General features: G+C 44.0%; 2 protein-coding genes across 2 annotated transcripts in view; both read right to left on the bottom strand.

The window, feature by feature from the left end:
- Window positions 1-27,228, bottom strand: part of ELOVL5 (ELOVL fatty acid elongase 5) — a 107,594-nt gene that overhangs the window by 61,252 nt on the left and 19,114 nt on the right. The gene's annotated exons all lie outside the window — the stretch shown is intronic.
- LOC148516637 (uncharacterized) lies at window positions 2,894-26,772 on the bottom strand. The gene is made up of 3 exons (XM_088479733.1): window positions 26,483-26,772; window positions 25,337-25,388; window positions 2,894-2,985 (listed from the first exon to the last, which is right to left on the bottom strand). The coding sequence occupies exons 1-3, from the start codon at window positions 26,744-26,746 to the stop codon at window positions 2,894-2,896; spliced, it is 408 nt and encodes a 135-aa protein (XP_088335859.1). The 5' UTR covers window positions 26,747-26,772.

Genomic DNA, 27,228 nt, shown 5'->3' with positions numbered 1-27,228 from the left:
CCACTGCCACCAGGTGCTTACATTGAGCTTTAGAGACATAGGGGGTATATTTACTAAAGTGCAGGTTTCTAGAAGTGGAGATGTTGCTCATAGCAACCAATCAGATTCTATTTAACATTTATCTAGCACCTTCTAGAAGATAATCGGTAAAATGTGATTGGTTGTTATGAGCAACATCTCCATTCCTAAATACCTGCACTTTAATCAATATAGCCCATAAGCTCTATTAATGGTATTAACATTTTCATTAGGGGCAGCAAAATGAAAACTATGGCAGATTAAGCTTTATGGGGTCAAGACATAGAACTAAGTATCTTTATGCTTATTTAAGTATTTGTAAAAACATATGATAATAAACTCAGAGAATCTGGCTCTTGCAGAAGAGTGAGGGCAGACGGTAATGTGCAAATGTAATGGCAAGATTTAAGTAGTAGGCCAAAATTGGTGGTGTAATGATTATGAAGATTAGAGAGAATCAGCACTCCTAGATATTTTAATGGAGACCGGGCTATTTGAAATTGCTAAACTACAGGGAAATTTATACATTCAAAAATCTCTAGACTCACTGACATTAACTTTATACCCTGCAAATGTCCCAAGTCCATCACTAACACCTACTATCGCAGGGATCGTGTCAACCAAATCTGATACAAATTAGAGCATATCATGAGCAAATAATGCCACTTTAGTTTTGTTTTTCCGCTAACCCAAATGCCAAGAATCATCTCAAGGGCAATGGTGAAGAGAAAAGAGGACAGAAGGCAACCTTACAGAGTCCCATGTTGAATTAAAAAAAAAAATGGTCACATAAATAACAATTACCCACCACTTGAGTGGTGGGGTTGGTATACAGATTAGGAGAACAGCAATGAAGTTGCCGGGGTAACCAAAGTGTCTAAGGGACTCAAACAAGTGATGCCAGGTGACCAAGTCAAATAATTTTTGGGTATCTGAAGACAGAAAGACGTTGTCTCTGGAATCCCTGGATGACTCCAACCACTGCATTGCCGTGAGAACTTTGCTAATAATCTCCACTAAAAGGTCTTCCCCTTATAAAACCAGACTGGTCAGTATGTATAAGTAAAGGCAAAATGAATTGTTATCTCAATTGCACCATTGCTGCCCACTGGAAATATCTAGGTACTTCGCCTCCTTCTGCCTTACACACAACAAGGGGATAGGTGCTCACAAATTCGCCACTATTTGGGCTCCATGGCTTTCTTACAATGAGACCACTTCCACCTTACCCTCCAGCTGATTTTTAGGCACTTTGTCACTCTCATAAACTCATGATATACCAGTAAGTCCTGCCCACCTCCCACTCCCTTTTTTATCACCAGCTCCCTTTGCCCCTTCCCCTCTCTTACCTTACTAACACTCTCCTTATCTCACCCCTCATAAACCCCCTCTTCTTTTTCTCTTTTGTCTTCCTCCCCTTTTCTCCCACATGTATCTTTTTCTTCCCAGCCTTCTCTTATACCTGTTACACCAATCTGAAAATCCCAGGTTGATGCACGTGAACGCGCATCAACCTGGGATTTTTGTCAGTGTAAACGGATCTACCCAGGTCCAGGGACCCGGGGATCCAACTCTGGTAACTTTCAGGGATGCTCATGGGTCGTTCCCATGTCACCCTGCAGTGCAAATGGTGCGATTCAGGTCGCGATGACCCAGATCGTGCCGCATGCTGCCCGATTGGCCGGCTTTAGTGGCGCATCTTCAAGCGTCCACTGCAGTGCAACACCAGAAGTGCCGATTCACTGCAGACTCAGCTCCGTTGTGGCCGGCTTCAGCGGCGCTTGGAGATGACAGATGCAGAAGGGGCACTACTGCTCGGGGCATTGCATAAGGAGCACTACTACATAGTGGGCATTGCAAAGTACTATAGTGGGCATTGCATAACGGGCACTGCTACAGGGGGCACTGCATAAAGGGCAGTACTACAGGTAATTTGGCTTAAGGGTGCCTTGTAAAAATGAAGGAGACCCTAAGGGTGCCTTCAACTGAAAAAGTTTGGGAACCACTGCATTAGGCGGCTGTTGACCTTTCAAGAGATTTGATAACAGTCCAGTTTTAATTGCCAATTTGTAGAAGTTGTAATCCCTTTGAAAAGAATAATGGTCTCTTGATGTATCAACACATTATCAAAGTTTTCTTGTGTAAATAATCAGACCAAACAATTGATTAGTTTCATATTTCTGAAAGGCATCTGTCATAGAAGCCTGAGCAGTTGGTTACTATGGGCAACATCACTTTTAAAACGCACTTCTAAAAACTCTCACTTTAGTAAATTTACCCCCTGGTGTCAATTATTAAGTGCAAGTGCAGTATATATGCAGTACGGTATAGCTATATGCACTTATAAATGACACCAGAGGGTATATTTACTAAAGTTCTATTTTGGTCGATTTAGTATTTCAAGGTCTAAAACGTACATTTACTAACAGATGATTTTTGACATTTTTTTTAAATAAATATCAAAAATCATCTGTTAGTAAATTTGTGATTTAGACCCTGAAACACAAAATCGATCAAAAATTGACCCATCATCGACCAAAATAGGACTTTTAGTGAATATACCCCACCTATCTTATAGACTAGAGCTATATAGTTAATTTCCTTAACAATATGTCGCAAACCTTAGCTGTAGATTGAATTAAACATAAGTAGTACATTTTAGCTGGTTGTTTTATAGTTTCACATTAAAATGATAAATGCAAATTTATAAGAGTCTGTACCATTAAAAAGTTATATTAGAAATGTAAACTTAATATACTGATAATACACTGATTTTGTGTATATAAGGCAGACTTTCTTTTTTACACATCTGCACTCTGCAAGGCTATATTTATGTCAAAGTAAAGTGTACCATACTGTATGTTTAATTAGTGTCCTACGTGCTATAATTACAATCTTCTTGTACAGTGCAAATCATAGTAATTTCACAATACTTGGAATCTGGTGTAAATGGTCTACTATACTGAACTGAAAACAAAAGAAAATGTACACTTACATGTTATTGTATCTTATACCTCTTTAAAACATGTTTCTATGCAATAATACAATTGTATACTGTATATTTGAGTAAAAATATACATTATATTTGCATCTAAACTAGGGGTGAGCGGGTTCGGATTTCTGAAATCCGAACCCCCCCGAGCCCCCCCGATCCGAGTCCGATCCGAGTCAGGCTCGACTTTTCCCGCCTGACTCGGATCTGACATCAAGGCAAAACGTCATCATCCCGCCTTCCGAGTCTCGCGGGTTTTGGATCCTATATAAGGTACCCGCGTCGGCGCCATTTTCTCACTCGGCTGTGGACAGTGAAGAGGGAGGGTGGGAGTTAGTGCTGTGTAGTGTAGTGTAGTGTAGTGCTGCTGTTGTCCACTACTTCAAAGTCCATAGGGGCTGGCTGTGTTGTGCTGTGCTGCTGTTGTTAATAGGGGCTGTGTCCACTACTTCAAAGTCCATAGGGGCTGGCTGGACTGTGTTGTGCAGTCAGTTCCAAAGTCCTGTGCAGTGTCCCAGTCCTAAAGGGGTGCTGTAGTGTTGTCCAGGGGGTGCTCTGTCCATCAGGGGTGCTCCCCCCAAGTGCTAAAAAAATAATATATTTTCTGTGTTTGTGAATTGTGTGCGCAGTAGCCGCACGTGCATCAACAAAGTAGTGCCAAGCGTGCGCCTGTGTCATAAGTAAAGGGCCGGCTGGCTTGACCGTTAAGGGTGCTGTAACCCCCGAAAGTACACTCCAGTCCAAACCAAAAAAAAAATTATTTTCTGTGTTTGTGAATTGTGTGCGCAGTAGCCGCACGTGCATCAACAAAGTAGTGCCAAGCGTGCGCCTGTGTCATAAGTAAAGGGCCGGCTGGCTTGACCGTTAAGGGTGCTGTAACCCCCGAAAGTACACTCCAGTCCAAACCTAAAAAAAAATTATTTTCTGTGTTTGTGAATTGTGTGCGCAGTAGCCGCACGTGCATCAACAAAGTAGTGCCAAGCGTGCGCCTGTGTCATAAGTAAAGGGCCGGCTGGCTTGACCGTTAAAGGGTGCTGTAACCCCCGAAAGTACACTCCAGTCCAAACCAAAAAAAAATTATTTTCTGTGTTTGTGAATTGTGTGCGCAGTAGCCGCACGTGCATCAACAAAGTAGTGCCAAGCGTGCGCCTGTGTCATAAGTAAAGGGCCGGCTGGCTTGACCGTTAAGGGTGCTGTAACCCCCGAAAGTACACTCCAGTCCAAACCTAAAAAAAAATTATTTTCTGTGTTTGTGAATTGTGTGCGCAGTAGCCGCACGTGCATCAACAAAGTAGTGCCAAGAGTGCCCCTGTGTCATAAGTAAAGGGCCGGCTGGCTTGACCGTTAAAGGGTGCTGTAACCCCCGAAAGTACACTCCAGTCCAAACCAAAAAAAAATTATTTTCTGTGTTTGTGAATTGTGTGCGCAGTAGCCGCACGTGCATCAACAAAGTAGTGCCAAGCGTGCGCCTGTGTCATAAGTAAAGGGCCGGCTGGCTTGACCGTTAAGGGTGCTGTAACCCCCGAAAGTACACTCCAGTCCAAACCTAAAAAAAAATTATTTTCTGTGTTTGTGAATTGTGTGCGCAGTAGCCGCACGTGCATCAACAAAGTAGTGCCAAGCGTGCGCCTGTGTCATAAGTAAAGGGCCGGCTGGCTTGACCGTTAAAGGGTGCTGTAACCCCCGAAAGTACACTCCAGTCCAAACCAAAAAAAAATTATTTTCTGTGTTTGTGAATTGTGTGCGCAGTAGCCGCACGTGCATCAACAAAGTAGTGCCAAGCGTGCGCCTGTGTCATAAGTAAAGGGCCGGCTGGCTTGACCGTTAAAGGGTGCTGTAACCCCCAAAGTACACTCCAGTCCAAACCAAAAAAAAATTATTTTCTGTGTTTGTGAATTGTGTGCGCAGTAGCCGCACGTGCATCAACAAAGTAGTGCCAAGAGTGCGCCTGTGTCATAAGTAAAGGGCCGGCTGGCTTGACCGTTAAAGGGTGCTGTAACCCACAAAGTACACTCCAGTCCGAACCAAAAAAAAATTTATTTTCTGTGTTTAGCCGCACGTATATATCAAATCGATATAACATAAATGGAGGACCAAACTTTCTCCGATAAAAATAAAATAGAGAAAGATCAAGAACCACTTCCTCCTAGTGCTGAAGCTGCTGCCACTAGTCATGACATAGACGATAACATGCCATCAACGTCGTCTGCCAAGGCCGATGCCCAATGTCATAGTAGAGGGCACATACAATCCCAAATGGCAAAGTTCAGGAAAATGACCTTGAAAAAGACATTTAAATCAGCTGAAGAGAAACGTAAACTTGCCAATATGCCATTTACGACACGGAGTGGCAAGGAACGGCTAAGGTCGATCCCTAGTATGTTCATGACTAGTGGTTCAGCTTCACATGACGATGGAAGCACTCCTCCCACTAAAAAAATCAAAAGAGTTAAGCTGGCAAAAGCACAGCGAAGAACTGTGCTTTCTAAGAAGATATCACAAATCCCCAAAGAGAGTCCAAGTGTGGTGGTGGTTGCGATGCCTGACCTTCCCAGCACTGGACGGGAAGAGGTGGCTCTTTCCACCATTTGCACGCCCCCTGCAAGTGCTGAAAGGAGCACCCACAGTCCACTTGCTGATATGCAAATTGAAGATGTCACTGTTGAAGTACAACAGGATGAGGATACTGGTGTAGCTGGCGCTGAGGAGGAAGTTGGCGAGGAGGATTCTGATGGTGATGTGGTTTGTTTAAATCAGGCTCCGGGGGAGACAGTTGTTGTCCGTGGGATGAAAAAGCCCATCACGGTCATGCCTGGGCAGAAGACCAAACATTCCACCTCTTTGGTCTGGCAATATTTCTATCCAAATCCGGACAACAACTGTCTTGCCATATGTACCATATGTAAAGGTGAAATAAGTAGGGGTAGGGACGTCAACCACCTAGGAACATCCTCCCTTATACGGCACCTGCAGCGCGTTCATAAAAAGTTACTGTCAAGTTCAGAAACTTTGGCTCAGACCGTAAGCAGTCCAGGGACACCTAAATCCCGTTGTCCTGTTGTATCCAAGCGCCTGCAAACCACACCGTCAACTCCCTCCTCGTCAATTTCCTCCTTAGTCAGGATCGGAAGTAGTCCTGCAGGCCATATCACTGGCATGACTGACTCTCCTATCCGGGATTCCTCCGGAGGATCCTGCATTGCTACGCCTACTGCTGCCGCTGCTGCTGTTGCTGCTGCTGCTGGGAGTCGTTCATCATCCCAGAGAGGAAGTAGGAACACCACTACTTTTACTAAACAATTGACCCTCCAACAGTCCTTAGCGAGGAGGATGAAGTACGACAGCAGTCATCCTGAAGCAAAACGTATAACTGAGGCCTTGACTGCTATGTTGGTGTTAGACGTGCGTCCGGTATCCGCCATTAGTGCAGTGGGATTTAGACAATTGATGGAGGTAGTGTGTCCCCGGTTCCAAATCCCGTCTAGATTCCACTTCACTAGGCAGGCGATACCGAGACTGTACAGAAACGTCAGAAAAAGTGTCCTCAGTGTCCTGAAAAATGCCGTTGTACACAATGTCCACTTAACCACGGACATGTGGACAAGTGGAACAGGGCAGACTAAGGACTATATGACTGTGACAGCCCACTGGGTAGATGTATCACCTTACGCAGCAACAGCAGCAGCGTCACCAGTAGCAGCATCTCAGAAACGCCAGCTCGTTACAAGGCAGGCTACGCTGTGTATCACCGGTTTCAGTAAGAGGCACACCGCCGACAACCTCTTAGAGAAACTGAGGGAAATCATCGCCCAGTGGCTTACCCCACTTAGACTCTCCTGGGGATTTGTGATATCTGACAACGCCACCAATATTGTGCGGGCATTACATCTGGGCAAATTCCAGCACGTCCCATGTTTTGCTCACACAATAAACTTGGTGGTGCAGAATTTTCTGAAAAGCGACAGGGGCGTGCAGGAGACGCTTTGGGTGGCCCGAAAAATTTCTGGCCACTTTCGCCATTCAGCGACTGCGTGCCGAAGACTGGAGCGCCAGCAAACACTCTTGAACCTGCCCCGCCATCACCTGAAGCAAGAGGTTGTGACGCGGTGGAACTCAACCCTCTATATGCTTCAGAGGATGGAGGAGCAGCAAAAGGCCATACAAGCCTATACATCCACCTATGACATAGGCAAAGGAGGGGGTATGCACCTGACTCAAGCGCAGTGGAGAATGATTTCCGTGTTGTGCAAGGTTCTTCAGCCCTTCGAACTTGCCACACGTGAAGTCAGTTCAGACACTGCCAGCTTGAGTCAGGTCATTCCCCTCATCAGGCTTTTGCAGAAGCAGCTGGAGAAAGTGAAGGAGGAGCTAAGACGGAGCGATTCCGCTCGGCATGTGGGACTTGTGGATGAAGCCCTTCATTCGCTTTGCCAGGATTCCAGGGTGGTCAATCTGTTGAAATCAGACCACTACATTTTGGCCACCGTGCTCGATCCTAGGTTTAAAGCCTATGTGGTGTCTCTCTTTCCGGCCGACACAAGCCTGCAGAGGTGCAAAGACCTGCTGGTGAACACACTGTCAGCTGAAGCGGAACGTGACACGTCAACGGCTCCTTCTTCATTTTCTCCCGCAACTGGGGCTGCCAGGAAAAAACTTAGGTATCCTAAGCAACCCGCTGGCGGTGATGCAGGGCAGGCAGGACCAAGTTTGGACATCTGGTCCGGACTGAAGGACCTGGCAACAATTTCTGACATGTCTACTGTCACTGCATATGATACTGTCACCATTGACAGAATGGTGGAGGATTACATCGGTGACAGCATCCAAGTAGGCATGTCAGACAGTCCATACCTGTACTGGCAGGAAAAAGAGGCAATTTGGAGGCCCCTGTACAAACTGGCTCTATTTTACCTGAGTTGCCCCCCCTCCAGTGTGTACTCCGAAAGAGTGTTTAGTGCAGCCGGGAACCTTGTCAGCGAAAGGCGTAGGAGGTTGCTTCCACAGAATGTGGAGAAGATGATGTTCATCAAAATGAATTATCAGCTCTTCCAGGGAGACCAGCCTCCAGAAGGTACAGAGGGACCTGTGGTGGTGGATTCAAGTGGGGACGAGTTAATACTTTGTGAGGATGAGGATGTACACACTGAAGAGGGTGAGGAATCGGTGGATGAGGAGGATGAGGATGACATCTTGCCTCCGTAGAGCCAGTTTGTGCAGGGACACATTAATTGCCAGCTTGTTTTGTGGGGGCCCAAACGAACCAATCATTTCAGCCACAGTTGTGTGGCAGACCCTGGCGCTGAAATGATTGATTTGTTAAAGTGTGCATGTCCTGTTTATACAACATAAGGGTGGGTGGGAGGGCCCAAGGACAATTCCATCTTGCACCTCTTTTTTTCTTTGCATTATGTACAGTTTGGGGCCTAGTTTTTCTAACTGCCATCCTGCCTGCCACTGCAGTGTCACTCCTAGATGGGTCACGTGTTTGTGCCGCCCACTCGTGTCGCTTAGCATAGTCATCCAGCTACCTCGGTGCAACCTTTTGGACATAAAAACACTATTGTGAGGTGTGAGGTGTTCAGAATAGACTGGAAATGAGTGGAAATTAAGGTTATTGAGGTTAATAATAGCATAGGAGCAGAAAAACCTACAAATTCTGTGATTTTAGCTGTTTTTATGCTTTTTTTCAAAAAAATACAGATCCAAAACACAAAACCCAGAACCCAAAACACGGAAGGGTGGTTTTGGCAAAACCAATCCAGATCCAAAACACGAAGAAAGATCCAGATCCAAAACCAAAACACAAAACACGAAAAGTGGCCGATGCACACCCCTAATCTAAACCAATATGGGAAATCTCAATTGCTTGTGTCATATCTTTTGTTTTTTTGTTTTCACCAACTTACTGTGAATAATAGTGGGGGCACAAACGTTTTTCATACATACAGTCAGGTGCACAAATATTGGGACATTGACAGAATTTTCATATTTTGGCCTCTGTTCACCACCACAATGGCTTTGAAATGAAACAAATAAGATGTGCTTTAACTGCAGACTTTCAGATTTAATTTGAGGGTAATTACATCCAAATCAGGTGAACGGTGTAGGAATTACAACGGTTTCTATATGTGCCTCCCACTTTTTCAGGGGCCAAAAGTAATGGGACACACTGAACAATCCTAAATCTAACTTTCACTTTTTAATACTTTGTTGCAAATCCTTTGCAGGCAATTACAGCCTGAAGGCTGGAACGCACAGACATCACCAGACGCTGGGTTTCATCCCTGGTGATGCTCTGCCAGGCCTCTACTCCAAATGTCTTCAGTTCCTGCTTATTCTTGGGGCATTTTCCCTTCAGTTTTGTCTTCATCAAGTGAAATGCATGCTCAATCGTATTCAGGTCAGGGGATTGACTTGGCCATTGCATAACATTCCACTTTTTAGCCTTAAAAAACTCTTTGGTTGCTTTTGCAGTATGCTTCGGGTCATTGTCTATCTGCACTGTGAAGCGCCGTCCAATGAGTTCTGAAGCATTTGACTGAATATGAGCATATAATATTGCCCGAAACACTTCAGAATTAATTCTGCTGCTTTTGTCAGCAGTCACATCATCAATAAATACAAGGGAACCAGTTCCATTGGCAGCCATACATGCCCATGCCATGACACTACCACCACCATGCTTCACTGATGAGGTGGTATGTTTTGGATCATGAGCAGTTCCTTTCCTTCTCCATACTCTTCCCATCACTCTGGTACAAGTTGATCTTTGTCTCATCTGTCCATAGGATGTTGTTCCAGAACTGTAATGGCTTTTTTAGATGTTGTTTGGCAAACTCTAATCTGGTCTTCCTGTTTTTGTGGCTCACCAATGGTTTACATCTTGTGGTGAACACTCTATATTCACTATTGTGAAGGCTTCTCTTGATTGTTGACTTTGACACATATACACCTTCCTCCTGGAGAGTGTTCTTGATTTGGCCAACTGTTGTGAAGGGGTTTTTCTTCAACAGGGAAATAATTCTTCTGTCATCCACCACAGTTGTTTTCCGTGGTATTCCGGGTCTTTTGGTGTTGCTGAGCTCTCCTGTGCTTTCTTTCTTTTTAAGAATGTTCCAAACAGTTAATTTGGCCACACCTAATGTTTTTGCTATCTCTCTGATGGGTTTGTTTTGATTTTTCAGCCTAATGATGGCTTGCTTCACTGATAGTGACAGCTCTTTGGATCTCATATTGAGAGTCGACAGCAACTGATTTCAAATGCAAATGTCACACCTAGAATCAACTCCAGACCTTTTACCTGCTTAATTGATAATGAAATAAAGAGGGAATAGCCCACACCTGTCCATGAAATAGCTTTTGAGTTGATAGTCCCATTACTTTTGGCCCCTTAAAAAGTGGGAGGCACATATAGAAACCGTTGTAATTCCTACACCGTTCACCTGATTTGGATGTAATTACCCTCAAATTAAATCTGAAAGTCTGCAGTTAAAGCACATCTTGTTTGTTTCATTTCAAAGCCATTGTGGTGGTGAATAGAGGCCAAAATATGAAAATTCTGTCAATGTCACAATATTTATGCACCTCACTGTATATTGAAAGCAGTGGCCAGCCCCTGCTTGCACCTTGACAATGTCAATGCTTTGAGAGTTACTCACCTTTGTAACAACCACCCCCCCTGAATTTAACTAATTTCAAAAACAAAAACTAATAATAATGATAACATGTTAATTAGTGTATGGACTAGCTAGTTCAGGGATGGGTCTGAAGCAACTGTCGATTCCAACATACAGTATATATTACATGGAACTCACACTCCCTGAAAAGATGCAGTCCACATGTAGACATTAAAAGTGCAAACGGTCTAAAGCTTAAAAAAAAGGCACAGTTTTGCTGCAAAATAATATATTAATAAAAAAAATACAATTATTGATTGAAAGGGAAAATTTGGCTTAACATGCATGGGGCCAAATTGAACACAAATCTGGCTATGCCAATGCCTGGAAGAATTATGCAATAAACTAGTCAATTTTCTGAGGGGGGGTGGGGGGTGGGGGAGAGATGGTGAATTTGTGTATAAGTAACCATGCAATTAATTTACGGAAAGTATAAACATTTTTTTGTGGATATGCCCAGGTTTCCCTTCCTAATGTCCATAAAATGAAAATAAATTGAATCACATATTTCGAATGTCCTGTATTAGTTTAGGGGCACATAACTACTTTGTTGAGATGGCAATATTGCAGATGAAGTGTACTTTAGTCTGTAATCACGCCATGGTATTATTAGCTCAGCCAAGTGCACCATATGCACGGAATTGTATCATGTTTTAGAGTAATAAAAGAGAGCTACAGCCATATTCTAAGAAATAATCCTTATTAAGGCTACTGATATACTTAAAATCTTTAACTCAATATAGATATCAAAGAACTGCACTGCCAAATACTTAGGTAAAAGGAAACTGTCCAATATAAATACAGTATGATTAGATGGCGTACGATGAACATGTGCCTATGATTGAAAGAGAATGTGCCACTGGATTGGGTTGCATTTAAAAAAAACAAAGATGTCTCCTATTCTGGCTCAAAAATCTGGGTGGTGTGTCAGGGGCGGATCTAGACGTTTCTTTTTTTTGGTGGGGAGGGGGGGTTGCGGTTTAAGAATTAATCCTGAGTGCTCCCCTCTTTACTTATTCCTCCTCCCACTTCCTGTCCTGGCTCCTCCCATTTCAGGCAGTGGCCTCACATCACAGCTTTGCATCCTTTCATTATTAATCTTTTTACTTCTATCCCATTTTATTTCCCTTTCTTTACAATTTTCCCTCTCTTCTCCCTTGTCTTTATGACCCATTCTAAGCTTTCTGAGTTCAATGTACTAACCAATCACCCCCCATATATTGTATGCCTCTTGGTAGCCTGCCTCTGATGATTTCTCTACGTAAGATCGTGGACACAAGTATACTAGGAAAGCATATCCACAAATATACTATGGTCCCCATTTATTAATGATCGTACTTGCAATGCGATCTGGGCATGACATTACCGCCCATGATGCGATCATAGTGCCCAGATGTATCATCCAGCACATGCAGGGACACGAGCTCCAAACCGAGCCCATCCCTGTGATGTGCCCAGAGAGCTGCTTCACATGGGCAGTCCCAATGACTGCGCATGTGCAGCCGCCATTGCTGGGGGAGGGTTCTGGGGGAACCCCCTGCCAGCTGATTATGCATGGTGTAGCACAGAGGCTAATGCCATCTTCATCGCATTCCAGATGTAAATTTGGCAGCATCGTATCCCCTATAGAAACCTATGGGGGAAACGGCTGCCTGTGGGAATGGAGGGATCGCAGCAGGTATCTGAGAAGCCTACTGCAGTCTCTCCTTCATACATCCGGGTGTAACTTCATATTTGCAGTTAACCCCCGAAAACTAGTGTTTTTGGGAATATAGCCGCAAATATAGAATGATAAATGGGCCCCTATGAATGATAGGGCAGGAGGTACTGTACACACACAAAAATTATCCAGCCAGGGGTCAATAGCAATAAAAGAGGTCTCCAAATGTGATGGGCTGTTTCTCCCTCCAAGCACAACACCAAGATCCATGCTGGAGCTATTAGCAGCACAGCATACAGAGTGAGAGGGCTGCTCTCCAGATCATCTTATTCATCAGCTGGGTTACTGATCAGTGTGCCAGGCTGCAGGGGCTTCACCTGGAACTTTCCCACTTCATCCATGTCTCCTCAACCATCCTCCAGTGCTCAGCGCTTAATGTAGCAGCCAATGGGTCCGCTGACTTCTCATGCTGCTTGCAATGCCTCATGGGATTTGTAGCAAATATTTTACTGCTCTTAGTCTGAGCAGTAAAAAAATTTACTACAAATCTCATACCACTCCTCCTACTCTGGCCGTCTGGATACTGCACCTCGGGGTGACAGCTGACTGACTGCCTGCTTGCTTGTGACTACCGCAGCCAGGTCTCGGGCTTACAGCATGCCCGGCTCTGCTCTCCCAGAGCAGCACTGCTGCTGATGCAGGTCAGGATCAGTAGGTGGGCGGAGCTGGAGCTGTATGTTACGGGGGAGATCGCCCTTATCGCTTCCCCTTGGATCTGCCACTGTGGTGTGTACAGCATACCCATACAGTAAAATTGGTTTTGGAAGCAGAGTTACACAATATGCCTAAAGATTCTCAAGGGACAAGGGAACAAGGACAGTCTTATTTTATCAACAAAAGTAATTTTTTTTAATACTGCACGCAAAGTTAACATTCATGAGAATGCAGCTTATCAATTACCTACAGTTGTATCACTGAGGCATAAAGTACAGCAGGTTAAATGTAAAGGTCATGTTACAATATGGTGCATTCCTGTTCTGAGCTCAGTTCCGTTATGTATTATACACCAAAATGCCTCATTCCCTATAGCATTTTTTCCTACAAATGGGTCACTAGAAGTCCTTGTTACTACTGTCATCATGGTATGCAGTCGTGATGCCAACGGTCTAAATGCCGACCGTCGGAATCCCGACGGTCTAATCCAGGCAAGAGTCTGTCATTTTACCTAATCCAGGAACCCGACGCCCTGCATCCCGATCGAAGGTAAGCCAGGCGCGGGCAGCCGCGGGGAAGGGGGACTTAGGGTTAGGCACCCCCGCAAGGGTGGGAGGTTAGGATTAGGCCCCCCCCCCCAGAGACTTAGGTGTAGGATGCAGAGAAGGGGGAGGGATAAGTTTAGGCACTTACAGGGGGGTTAGGATTAGGCACTTGGGGGGGGAGGTTAGGGTTAGGCACCCTTAAGGGAGGGTTAGGGTGGGAGGGGGTTAGGTTAGTTAGTACTCACCTTAGCTGGTGTCGGGATCTTCACTGGTGCCGGTCTTCCAGCGTCCGGCGGTATTTCATACCAATCCTGTCACCATACCCAGTGATAGGTTTACTATTCTATTCGCTATTCTAATGCTCCATTTCTAGGACACATCTTGTTCTATTTTTGTGCCTTCCACTTCAGGTAGATGTATTGGAGAAGCCTAGCAAGTACCATATGCTAGATAAAACCTTAGAACAGCTGCCAGTGTGGTGAGGCCCAGCAAGTTACAAGAACATTCAAAATGTAAGAAATGTGGGATATTCCTAAATATTCTATACTTTGTATATTCTCTATACAGTATATAAAATAAAGTCCCCAGTTTAGGGGTCCGTCTGTTCATTCGGGTTAATCTCTTGAACCACTGAATGGATTTTGATGGGGTTTTCACTATTACACACAGCATTGGTCGAGGAAGGTTTAGGTATATTAACCATTCAGCTGTGACACAAGGGAGCTGTGCAGTGATGATTGTAGTGAAGCAAATCACATAAAAAAAACTTTGCACCAAGCTGCTGTATAAGAGCTGGCCATAGTGCTGAAACAGCAAAAGAGTATCTGAAACTGAGGACAAAAAACAGGGTCTGAGCACAAAGCCTGTGATCGTAAGAAACTACTGGATGCTCAAGTGGAACAGAGAGTGGGCAGACTTGTTTAGTCCCACAGTTAAACAATAGTGCATTAAATTATTGATAATTTGAATAAATGACCAATTTAGATGGCCTCTCGAACAGTATGTTGCACATTACATTGTGTGGGCTACAGAAGCAGAAGGCCAGTCTGTATGCCATTGCTATCTGCTGCAAAGAGTGAATGCCTCCAGTTTTCTGAGGGACACAGGAATTTGACAGTAAAATATTGGACACTGGTAATGTGATCCGATGAGTCACGTTTTCAATTATACCATGCAGAGGGTAAGGATATTGAGACAACAGGACGAAAGCTTGGATCCTTCTTGCATTGTCACGATGCACTACCATCAAATTTTAAGGAACTGCATACTCCCCAACTGTCCCACTTTGGGCGGGACAGTTCCACTTTTCGGTAACTGTCCCATCTGCGGACCAGTGTCCCGTGGGAGGGAACCACTTTGACAATGCTGCTCTGCAGGATGACCCTGGGGTCAGCCCAGCATCTCGGGGAGTGCTGGGCACACCCCGAATGTGATAAAAATGGGATTGTTCCATGACCGCAGACCCCCTTCCCACAAGAACCATGCTGATGGCATGCGTGGGGTCCCAAATTTAACCTCCCTTATGTTGGGGGGTATGGAACTGTAAGATGCAGTTCATCACATTTCAGCTAATATTCACTATGAAATATACCAACAGCTAGTACAATCCATGCCTATAAGTATTCAAGCTGTATTAAGGGCAAAAGGTTTACCAACAAAGTACTAACTTCCTAGTCATAATAAATTGGCCACTAAGTGTATATATTTAAGTATGTTAAGCTCTGTATAAGCTATTGCTACAGCATAAATGTGAATTTTACAGGATCCATGTATTCAGATTCCAGTAAAATGTTGAACTAGTACCTTTTATCAACTAGGTTGTTATAAAATAAGATCTAAAGGGCTTTCTCTGAAACATGTAATAATGAAAATCAGGGGCATTTCTAGAGTGGAGGAGGCCTACGTGCAGTCTCTAACATCGGCCCCCTCCTCTCCATCCGGCGGCCGGCAGCGCACTGAGCTATTGAGCTGTGGGCGGTCAGCGCCGGAGTTATAGACTGAGCACTAGAGTGCGCTCAGAGGGCCTGATTCAGACCCGCTCGCAAGCGGGTCGATGGAGGCCCAGTGCGCAACAGGTGTGTGCGAGCCCCGTAGCGAGTGAGACCTTCACTCGCTCCGGTGCTCGCAGCAAAACGGGCCGACTGTCGATGTTGATCGACAGCTCGCCCCGTTTTGTAGGCGGGTAGGGGGGGTGGCTGAACAAACGGAGGCGTTCCTGAAGGAACGCCTGCCATTTGTGGGCGTCCTTACTGACATCACTTGTGATGTCAGTAGTGGAATTCCGGCTCTATTAGAGCTGGAAGTCCACTCAGCATTGAGAGTGCTGAGACCCTACCTTTGGGTCTCCTCGCAATGCCATCTCACGACCATCTCCTGCCCGCTCACACTAGCTGTGGGTGGGCACCCACAGCTTAGCGAGCGGACAGGAAAGGAAAAAAATAAAAATAAACACTCCCGCCCTGATTCAGAGCGTGCGCTCGCAAATAGCGAGTAGCTCTGAATCAGGCCCAGAGTCTATAGCGCATGTGAGGGTCACTGGGAAAATAGCCGTGGCGGCCTTTCTCCAGCCGTTTTTACAACACAGGACCCCCGCGCCGACGTAGGACCCCAGAGAGGTAAGTATATTATGGTTGCAGGGTGGACCCATGCGCACCGCACACCCTGCACCCATTATAAATACGCCCCTGAATGAAATACAAATTGCCCTTTAGTTGTACAGAAGGAGTGGACAGCCATATGGGGGACTACCATTTTATTATGCACTGACAATGGGCCTTTTAATAGGTGTGTAGTGTGTAAAACAACATCCAAGTAACGGTGACATACAAAAAAATGAAAAAGCAACCAGTGGTACAACGATCATGAATGGTAATAAAAAAAAAAAATCTCTTTAAAAACTTGCTGTGACTCGTGAGAACTATTACTTTTTTTTTATTACCATTCATGGTTGTTGTAGCACTGGTTGCTTTTTAATTATTTTGTATGACAGATTGTTGAAGAGTCAGAGGTCTTCTGGAAGTTTACTAGCTGCTACTTAATCTTGAGAGGCGCAGGGTAAAATTCTATTCATTCACTTTAATTATCCAATTAAAGTTGTTCAATATTTACCCATTTTTAAACAATTCTCTCCATGAGATCAAGCTAAAGAAGTAGAAGTGGTAAATGTGGGGAACGCAGTACTGTTATTTATGCAATTGTGGCTTTGATTTCCCCTGTGCAATGTCATGGATGGTGTCATCAGGCAGCAGGGCAACAACGATGTGATACAAAATGAAAGGCATCATGAAATCCTCAAAGTGCCATTACACCAGTGATCCAGGAGGCTGGCCTACTTTCCCGGGACCATGGGAGAACTTCAAGTAATCTGTGAATCTCATGGAAAGGGGAAAGGATATCTTGCACATTGCATATATTTGGTTTGCATCTTAAAACTGACTTAATTGAAAAAGCATATGTGAACATATTAGTGTTAAACAAACAGGGAAGATGTTTTAAGTGGAAGTAAATCCCTGAAAATATTTTGTTAAACTGTACAATGTACAGGCAGGTGATCTACACTTACGTTGCCCTACTGTGGATAACAAATGAGCATTGTCCACTGAGAAAATAACTTGGAAGTGATTTACTAAAGGCCCATATAGAGTTGTACATATTGTGTTCTAAATACACAGGCATAAATTGTGCCCCAAAGAAGGCACATTTTGCAAAGCTTGTAGAGCTGCGTCCAGCTCTACAAGGGTAGTATAAAGCACCTTGCAAAAGCATTCACCCCCTTTGCATTTTTCATGTTTTGTTGCCTCACAACCTGGAATTAAAATGGATTGTTTGAAGGTGTGCACCATTTCATTCACAGAACATGCCTACAACTGTGAAGGTTTTTTTTTTATATATTGTGAATCAAACAACATTTAGGACAACATAACAGAAAACTTCAGCGTGCATAACTATTCACCCCCCTAAAGTCAGTACTTTGTCGAACCACCCTTTGCGGTAATTACAGCTGCAAGTCGCTTTGGATGTCTCTATGAGCTTGCCACATCTTGCCCCTGGGATTTTTGCCCATTCCTCAAGGCAAAACTGCTCCAGCTCCTTCATGTTGGATGGTTTCGGCTTGTGAGCAGCAATCTTCAAGTCTGACCACAGATTCTCAATTGGATTGAGATGTGGGCTTTGACTAGGCCATTCCAACACATTTAAAGGTTTCCCCTTAAACCACTCAAGTGTTGCTTTAGCAGTATGCTTTGGGTCATTGTCCTGCTGGAAGGTGAATCTCCGTCCCAGTCTCAAATCACAGGCAGAGTGAAACAGGTTTCGCTCAAGAATATCCCTGTATTTAGCACCATCCATCTTTCCCTCGACTCGAATCAGTTTCCCGGTACCTGCTGCTGAAAAACATCCCCACAGCATGATGCTGCCACGACCATGTTTCACTGTGGGGATGGTGTTCTTGGGGTGATGGGATGTGTTTTCCTTGGTGGCTAAACAGTTCAATTTTAGTCTCATCTGACCAAAGCACCTTCCTCCATACATTTGGGGAGTCACCCACATGCCTTTTGGCAAACTCAAATCGTGACTTATTTTTATCACTAAGTAATGGCTATTTTCTGGCCACTCTTCCATAAAGCCCAGCTCTATGGAGTGTATGGCTTATTGTGGTCACATGCACAGATACACCAGTCTCTGCTGTATAACTCTGCAGCTTCTTCAGGGTTACCTTTAGTCTCTGTGCTGCCTCTCTGATTAATGCCCTTGCCCGGTCTGTGAGTTTTGGTGGGCAGCCCTCTCTTGGCAGGTTTGTTGTGGTACCATGTTCTTTCTATTTGATGATGATGGATTTGATGGTGCTCCGGGGGATCATCAAAGATTTGGATATTTTTTTTTTTTTTTTTTATAACCCATCCCAGAAGTGTACTTCTCAACAACTTTGTCCCTAACTTGTTTGGAGAGCTCCTCGGTCTTCACGGTGTGAAGCCTCTTTGTTAGTGGTTTTGCAGCCTCTGGGGCAGGGGCAGAACTATGGGAGACAATGGAGGCGCCTGCCTCCGGGCTCCAGCTCTGAAGGGGCTCCTCCTCCATTGTCCACAACATATTCACTCAACTTAGGGATGTAACTATGACCTGGAGTGTACTGTCACGGCCGCCCAATACATAGCACCCCATCCCGGCACCTGAGAAGCCACCGTACACTAGTGGAGAGCTCCGTGTTAGACCATCAGCTACTGCCTTCGTCTATCTATAGCCTGTCTGCATGCGAGATGCTAAATTACAGTGTCAGCGGCTGTGACGCAGGGGAGCACCAAATTATAACTTGCCTCCGGGCGTCTGGGATGAATTTACGCCAATGCTCTGGGGCCTTTCAGAAAAGGTGTGTTTATACTGACAGATCATGTGACACTTAAGATTTCACACATGTGGACTTCATTTCACTAATTATGTGACTTCTGAAGGTAATTGGTTGCACAAGAACTTAATTACAAACAGTAATATCATAAGACCCGGAGGTCGGATCAGACGAATCAAGACGCATATTCATTTTTGTATTGTCCGGTGAGATTATTCTGTTCTTTGGACAGAGTGCTCTATATAAATGGATCCTAAATAGGGAACCTATTTTTATTGTAGCAGGTATTTTTTATCAGTTAGATTAGTCTGTACAGACTTCTAGCGAAGAACTAGTTCTTATTATTGATTTTATGTATTATTGTATTGTATTTAATTGCTGCTATTGATATTTTATCAAGAACTATTTCTCAATTTATATTTGGTATCTTGATCTGGTTTCTGCCATGTCTAGTTATTCAATTTATTATTTATATCTATTTAAGCGCAACATCTTCATTTTATATTTTTATTTTGTGCAGATCCATCACATAAAAGTCAGATAAAAAAATAAAATAAATTACAGGTTGTAATGTAACAAAAAAGGTAAAAAGCCAATGAGTGTGAATACTTTTTCAAGGCACTGTATGTGCCAGTATTAAGTCATGAGATGTAGCTTGACAGTGTTAGTAATAAATGCTAGAATTATATGTAGTTCTTCTTTGTCAGAACAGTGTTATAAATAAAAAATAATAATAAATGTGCATTTATGCAAATTCATAATAGTACTAAGTTCAATTAAGTACAAACACCACTTGTCTTCTCCTTTAAAAAAAACAAAAAACAAATAGTAATCTGATTTCATACCATGGATGATTACAAATATAATTTAAATAATGCAAATAGATCACAGCAGCCATACTAATAATAGCAATACATTTTATTTTTTATTTATTACCAGTTATTTATATAGCGCACACATATTCCGCAGCGCTTTACAGAGCATATTTGGACACTCACATCAGTCCCTGCCCCAGTGGAGCTTACAATCTATATTCCCTACCACATGTACACGCACACACATACAAACTAGGGTTCATTTTTGTTGGGAGCCAATTAACCTACTAGTATATTTTTGGAGGGATCTATTGCAGGGATCAAGATGCACTTAGCCAATCAAAAACAGCTGCCAACCATCATAACATTGTACAGAACATCAATGTTTGAGCACCCAGAATTGCTCAACCTCCTGACAGATGCATTTGTACCTTTGCTATGGCCTTCATGGGACGCACTTGCGAAAACAAGCCAATACAATACCTGGCCCTTCATTTACTTTCACCTCTAAGCGCAAAATGCATCTGAACCTATAGGGGTGGTTGTACAAGACATTTTCATGCTTTTGCATGGTGAAATTTAAAAAAAAAAAAAAACACATCGCAATCCGCTCATTCCATGGTAACTCATGGTACAAAGTGATATTAGCAAGCAAATTAGCATTATCTGTATACAGGTTTTTAAAGCATGATCCTTATTTTCTCAGTATATTATTTCTCATAAATTCCCCCTTATCTGCACAACTCTGTCCCCCATCCATTCGTACCACTCTGTTCCCTCCTATCTGCACCGCTCTGTCTCCCCACATCCAATATGCCCCGGCACTCCAATCACCTACCCATGTCAAGCATGTACCTAGCTCCGGTGCCCAGCTCAGCGGTCTGCGCCCCACAACATAGTGTCCAAAAGCAAGCGGCGGCACTCAGACTGCAAAACAGTGAACCCGGTCTCGGGTGTTTAATGCGTGGTCAACATTTCGGGGAAACACGTCCCCGAAATACATATATGTGTAACGGAGATCTTAGATATGAAAACAGTCTTGTTATATATAGTCACCATATGAGAACCCAAACGGGGAATGGGTGGCTTTCCCGATTATACAAGGTGTGTGGGCACACACACCTTGAATGGGTGGCTTCCCCGATTATACCTCATTTGGGTCCTCATATGGTGACTATATATAACAAGACTGTTTTCATATCTAAGATCTCCGTTACACATATATGTGATTAACACTGCTCAAGGGGCACAAAGAGGGGTTTATCCATTTATACCTCTCCCCAATACTAGATTGTGACACATTTGAGACACACTGTGTTTAAGTTCCAACAATTGATTACGTTTTTAGTTATATTGTGTCACTGATTGGGATGGGTGTGCCACGTAACTGCTCACACCTTCAATTGCATAGACTGAATGGGTGTATTCCAGTGAGCACACAAATCTGTGAATTAGCAGCTCCACCAGTTTGTGAGTGACATCAATATCACTCCATAAGAGTGCCAAATCTGCAGTTAACTACAGGGTGAGATGGCCTAGCATATATGTATTACGCAAGGAACACGTCCAATTAATGATGGGAATGTCATTGCTTTTTGGAATTTGAGTGGAATAGTTACAACAGTAGCGTTCCCGCTAGACTGTTTTAGTGGGGCGCCGCACCCTGCCCTATTTCTAAAGGGCAGAAAGCACCCTGCCCTCTGGCTCCGCTTAAACAGCCTGCGGGTGCCGTCCCCTCCTGCGGGTGACAGTGTGCTGCGGGTGAGGACACCTGCGGTATGGCGGTCGCATACGCCCGGCATCTCTTCACACAAACAGCAGTGCTTGAGGGCAGCCCGGCATGTCCGTACATGCCGGGCACGCCTCCAAGAGTGATGAAAAGGGTGTGTGTCTTAAAGCCCCCCTCCTTTCCTTCGCCACGCGCATACGTGCCACTTAACTAGGCCCGGCACCCTGCCCGGCGCCGGACCTAGAGTAAACACTACAGCAGGTTTCTGAAATTTCCAATCATGTCTAGTAAGCTTTAATGGGACATGTGAAAACGTAAGGTTTTGTATTTATGGAATACCTGCTATGTCACTTGTAATGTGAGTTACCATGGAATGACCCAATTTTTACTAAAAACAGGTTATTAACTGATCTGTTAGCAATACATGCTATAGCATCTTTTTAACACATTTAACAGTTTACTTACCATACAATCAAAAAACTACTGAGAGTTTCAGCAGTGATGTGCGGTCATACTTCGGTATAGTCCTGTGTTTTGACTATAAAAATTAGTAAAATATAAAGAAAATATTATAAATATCTTCTTTGTATTATGCTAATCATTTTTATAGTCAAAACTCTGGAGTCAAAATTATATGGCAGGTGAGGCACTGCCTCCCCCGTCTACCTTTTCCACACATCCCTGATCAAAACACACCAAATTTCCAGCATTATATACCGCTGCACCTTTGTATAATGCCCACATGAACTCTCGGGTTCATATACGTAACTGTAAATCTGGCTCTGATACTAGCCAGTGCCTCCCCAGCTATTACCTCACTGCACGTCACTGAGTTTCAGTTATATAATTCCAAAAAAACATAACTCAAGAGAAATTATTATTATCAGAGGTGGTTAAAATAATATACAATTCAGGAAGTCAGCAGGTCAAATTTACAAGCCGGTAAGATCTTTTACAGAGGTAGGTAGAATATGACCCCAATTGAAATGGCTCCCAAAAAGTATTCACTAGCAGCAGTTTATTAGGTGCATTGGCTGCCACCTGAAGTGAAATATGCCTACTTACTTTCAGCAGATGTGAAATTGTAGAATAGAACTTCCGTTACAAAATATGTTTCTAAACAAACCTTCAATCTAAACCGTAAGTATGGAATTATACATACAGCAGGATTTTTATTAAATCTATTATAGTGAAGCTGGTCCAAGTCTTAAAGACATAGCAAACTTAAGACCACGTGGGCATTTATAATTTTGGGGGTAAAAAAACATGGCTCTATGGGGGGGGGGGGAAACAATAACTGCAGAACATGGAACTTACAGTTAAGGTGCCTACACACTTGGCGATTTTTTTTTACACGATTTGCCCGATTCCGACAAATCGTGACAACAAATCATGTACAATATGCCCAAATCGTGAGTTTCCACTCATGATCACAATGCTGATACGCGTACCCGCAGGTCATACATCGCACCTTCAGATCTGCTGTGCTGTAGAGCAGATTTGCCAATCTGGGACATGATGTGGTACTGATCGTGAGTACTTTTTTACTCACGATCTATCGCACGATCCATCGTACATCGCGTAAGTTGACTGACAGATCCCTGTACACGCCCAATCGCCATCTTGAGCAGCATCGTGGGTTGAATGAGAAGGAAGGACATGATTGAGCCTGCACACCCAAGTCTGGACTATATTGTTTTTGTGAGTATATTGCTGATGCATTGATGCACCACTACTGCCCATTAATGTGCACCCACTGTCTCCCTATAAATGCATGACCCAGCCACTTATATGAGGCGGGCAGTTGCTGGGTCATGCGTTTTACACCCACCCTGTCCACCAAAGTGTGCCACCCACCTACCCACCAATGTGAGCCACCTACTGTGCCCCTATAAATGCATGACTCAGCCACCGGTCACTTATATGAGGCGGGTGGTGGCTGGGTCATGCATTTTACACCCTGTCCACCAATGTGAGCTACCCACCCTCTGTCCCCCTAAAAGTATAATGCATGACCCAGCCACCGCCCGCCTATATAAGGCGGGCAGTGGCTGGTTCATGCATTATACACGCAAGTCTGGACTATATTGTTTTGGTGAGTATATTGCTGCTGCATTGATGCACCACTACTGCCCACCAATGTGAGCCACCCACTGTCTCCCTAGAAATGCATGACCCAGCCACTTATATAAGGTGGGTGGTGGCTGGGTCATACATTATACATCCACCCTGTCCACCAATGTGTGCCATCCACTGTCCCCCTATAAATGAATGACCCAGCCACTGGCCGCTTATATTAGGCGAGCGGTGGCTGGGTCATGAATTATACACCCTGTCCTCCAATGTGGGCCAGCCACCTACCCACTGCCCACCAATGTCACGGGCCACCTATTAAAAACCTAGAAAATCTGAAAACACCATAACAAATATATTACAACACCATAACCTATATATTACAACACCATAACCAACATAGTAAAACCCTGTAAAAAACATATTATTAAAAAACACCATAACAGACATATTACAACCCTGTAAAAAACATATTGAAACACCATAAAAAAAAATCACAAAACTATTTACAATTATTGCTAAAACTGTATATGTCCATATTTTACTTCTTCCTAGAAATGTCTATTGATAAGGAGCAAGAATTTATCACAGGATTCCTGGAGATCCTGCAGTCCAAAGAATGTCTATGGCGGCTAAGCTGTAGACAATACGCCAATAAGTCCAAAAAATTGGCAGCATTGGAGTTGTTGGAGTATACCAAAAAGTTTTGTTCGGATGCTACCCTCAAAACTGTCCGCGCCAAAATCCAAAATTTAAGGTCGGTGTACGTGAAAGAACGTAAGAAAGTGGACGAATCCAATCGGTCTGGAGTGGGCACCGACGACCTCGATCAGCCCACGCTGTGGTACTACAACCTGATGACCTTCATCAGCGATCAGGAGCCACAACGCCAGTCTCTGGTCTTGATGGCCGAGCGAGAGGGAGAAAAGGAGGCGGCAGAAGTGAGTGGACAGTCTGAGGATATTTTGGTAAGCAGAGACACAGTTCATACACCAAAACCTTTTTATTAACAAAACATTTTAGAATAATCCCAAATGTTCACTTTAGTCAGTTATCTCAGACAGTCCTCCCGCAATGGCACCGCACCTGGTCCATTGAAATAGGCTATATACTCCTCCCTCACTTATTTGGCACGTGCTGTCGATGTTGTTGGAATATGAGGGGCAGACACTGATGTAAACTGGGCTATCTCCTCCGGATGTCCTGCATCTTCTGGTCTAGCTGTGACTGGTCTCCGTTGCGTAGTTTTTCTTCGCAAAAAGTTATGCAGCACACAGCATGCCATCACGACCCAGTCTATCTTGTCCACACGTAGGTTTATGGTGGTGTGGAAAATGCGGAACCGGTTACTCGGTATTCCAAACGCATTTTCCACAATGCGCTGTGCCCGGGATAGACGAAAGTTGTAGATCCTCTTCTCTCTGGTCAGGCCCTCTGTGCAAATGGCTTCATCACATGCTCATGTAAAGCAAAAGCCTTGGCTGCGACGAAAACGTAATTTAGGCCGTGCTTTGTCTCGTCCAGTGACGGCAAGAGAGTTTTGTTGGCAAGTCTCTGGTAGAATGCTGTCTGTTTGAAGGACCCACCATCTGAAGCACGGCCATTCTTGCCAACATCCACCAACAAAAATTCGTAGTTGGCATTCACCACTGCCATGAGAACGATGCTGAAGAATCCTTTGTAGTTGTAGTAACATGATCCGCTGTTGGCAGGTGGGTTGATGTGTATATGTTTTCCCATCAATGACTCCTCCGCAGTTAGGGACATTCCAACGTTGTTCAAACTCTTCAGCGATGCTCTTCCACTCATCCACGGTGTTTGGAGACTAGAAAAATAGTAAAAAATGGGTTAAAACATGACTAAATTTTTTTCTCCATTTTTTTCCTATATAGACTCCCACCCAAGAGCCTGATTTGTCCTCAACTCTGGACATCAGTCTGATCGGGGACAGCGAGGTGGATATGTCCACCAACCATTAACCCCCCCCCTCAACCCCCAACATCTTCCGCACCTCCCCAAATGAGAAAAGAAAAGGCAGGGGAGAAAGCAGCAGCAACAGCAACCCACCGAGCCGGAGGACATATTCCTGCAGCAAATGCTCCAAAAACAACCTGACCGCATTGATGACTTTACATCACATATAAATAGCGCTATGCGCAAAATGAATGGCCAAACACAGAGGGAGTTCCAGAGGGTGGTCTATGAGCTGCTGATTAGTTATCTTAATTCAAATCTGCATGTTTCAACATATATAGCAGACCCTCTTATGTAGTCGCCTGCCCCAACCGCCTCTGTGAGCCCCTCCCAGCCCAGTTGGAGGCTACTCCCCCACCCAGTAACCCATCCACAAGCCAGGCAATTTACAGTGCCATGTTGGAGGCAGAGGATGATTTGCCACATTTTTGTAATATGTAATGTCTTTTTTTTGCATTATTGTTGCCTGTACGATTACCTAATTTTATCACTCCCAATAGGTACTGTATGGTATACGGTGGTGATGATGCTGATTGGACAAGGTCACTACACACATGGCGCAAGTACAGATTGATGGAAGCCGGGGCCACAATCTGTACTTGTGCCATGTGTATATTCGCCTGTTCAATCTTGCATCTGACCCACCATATACCATACAGCAACCTAGCTATTGGGACTGATAAAATTTGGTGATAATGCCGTTTTCTACATTTTAAAAATTAAAATACTTAAAAATGATATATACATATATATATATATATATATATATATATTATATTATATAAAATACATTATTTTTTTTTTAGTTACTACTGTGCAGTGTTGTTGGCACAGGGTTGTTAATGCAGCCATATTGGCTGACAATACTGTTTTTGAAGGAGTTAAAAACCAAAATAAATAAATTAAAAAAAAATTTAGTGTAGTGTGTTTTTTTTTTTTTCTTACCTTGCAATACTGGTACTGCAGCACTTTAACAATAGCCTTACAGGTCTCCGGGATGATGATGCACAAGGACTGAGGGGAAATGAGGGTCCCAAACTTCAGGTCTTCCAGTGACCTTCCTGTAGCCAGGTACCTCAGGGTAGCCACCAGCCTCTCTTCAGCAGGGGTCATCATACTCAGCAACTCATGGAAGTTGTCATCATCCATGCGCAGGTAGTTGCGGTAGTCGACCGGGTTGTTCTCCTTGATCTCCATCAGCAGGGACATGTGAGAGAGAGTATACCTTTGCAGCAGCCACTCCTTGGTCTAGCATGCTCTCCTCCTTCGTTGGACCCTCTCCATCACCTTGACCCCAGCATAGGCGACCAGCACTCTATACTGATAGGGATCCATCAGCACAGAATTCAGGAACAGGATAGAATGCAGGTAGCACACACTTGCAGATAGAACACACTTTGTAAAAGGCAAGCCAAATACAAAGCAGAGCACAGTAGCAATGTACAGGGTTCAGCAGGTATACACCTAGTCTCACTAGTAGCAGAGCAGAATGTGCACAGAGTTAAAATGGCACCTGCTTTTTATACCCCATAGCTAGCCCCGCCCATTATTTAAATTTCCATCCAATCGTGAAGATCCTCGTGTGTTGTTTGGTAAGCTCACGATCTATCGTACCCGATCTCATGATTTGGACTTCCGACACGATGCACGATAGATCGTGGGATCGTGTATGAAATTGGCAGCTTTTTAGA

This window comes from Taudactylus pleione, unplaced genomic scaffold, assembly GCF_031769625.1.
Source record: "Taudactylus pleione unplaced genomic scaffold, aTauple2 ptg000244l, whole genome shotgun sequence".
NCBI classification, from domain to species: Eukaryota; Metazoa; Chordata; class Amphibia; order Anura; family Myobatrachidae; genus Taudactylus; species Taudactylus pleione.
The sequence above is the reverse complement of the archived record's forward strand: the minus strand, read 5'-3'. Positions and strand labels throughout refer to the sequence as shown.

Coding starts and splice junctions, on each gene's coding strand:
- LOC148516637 (XM_088479733.1), bottom strand. CDS start 26,746: ATGTCCCTGCTGATGGAGATCAAGGAGAACAACCCGGTCGACTACCGC. Junction 25,389..26,482: donor TGCAGTACCAGTATTGCAAG/GTAAGAAAAAAA, acceptor CTATTTTTCTAG/TCTCCAAACACCGTGGATGA. Junction 2,986..25,336: donor CGCTGAAGAGTTTGAACAAC/GTTGGAATGTCC, acceptor TTTTGTTTTCAG/TTCAGTATAGTAGACCATTT.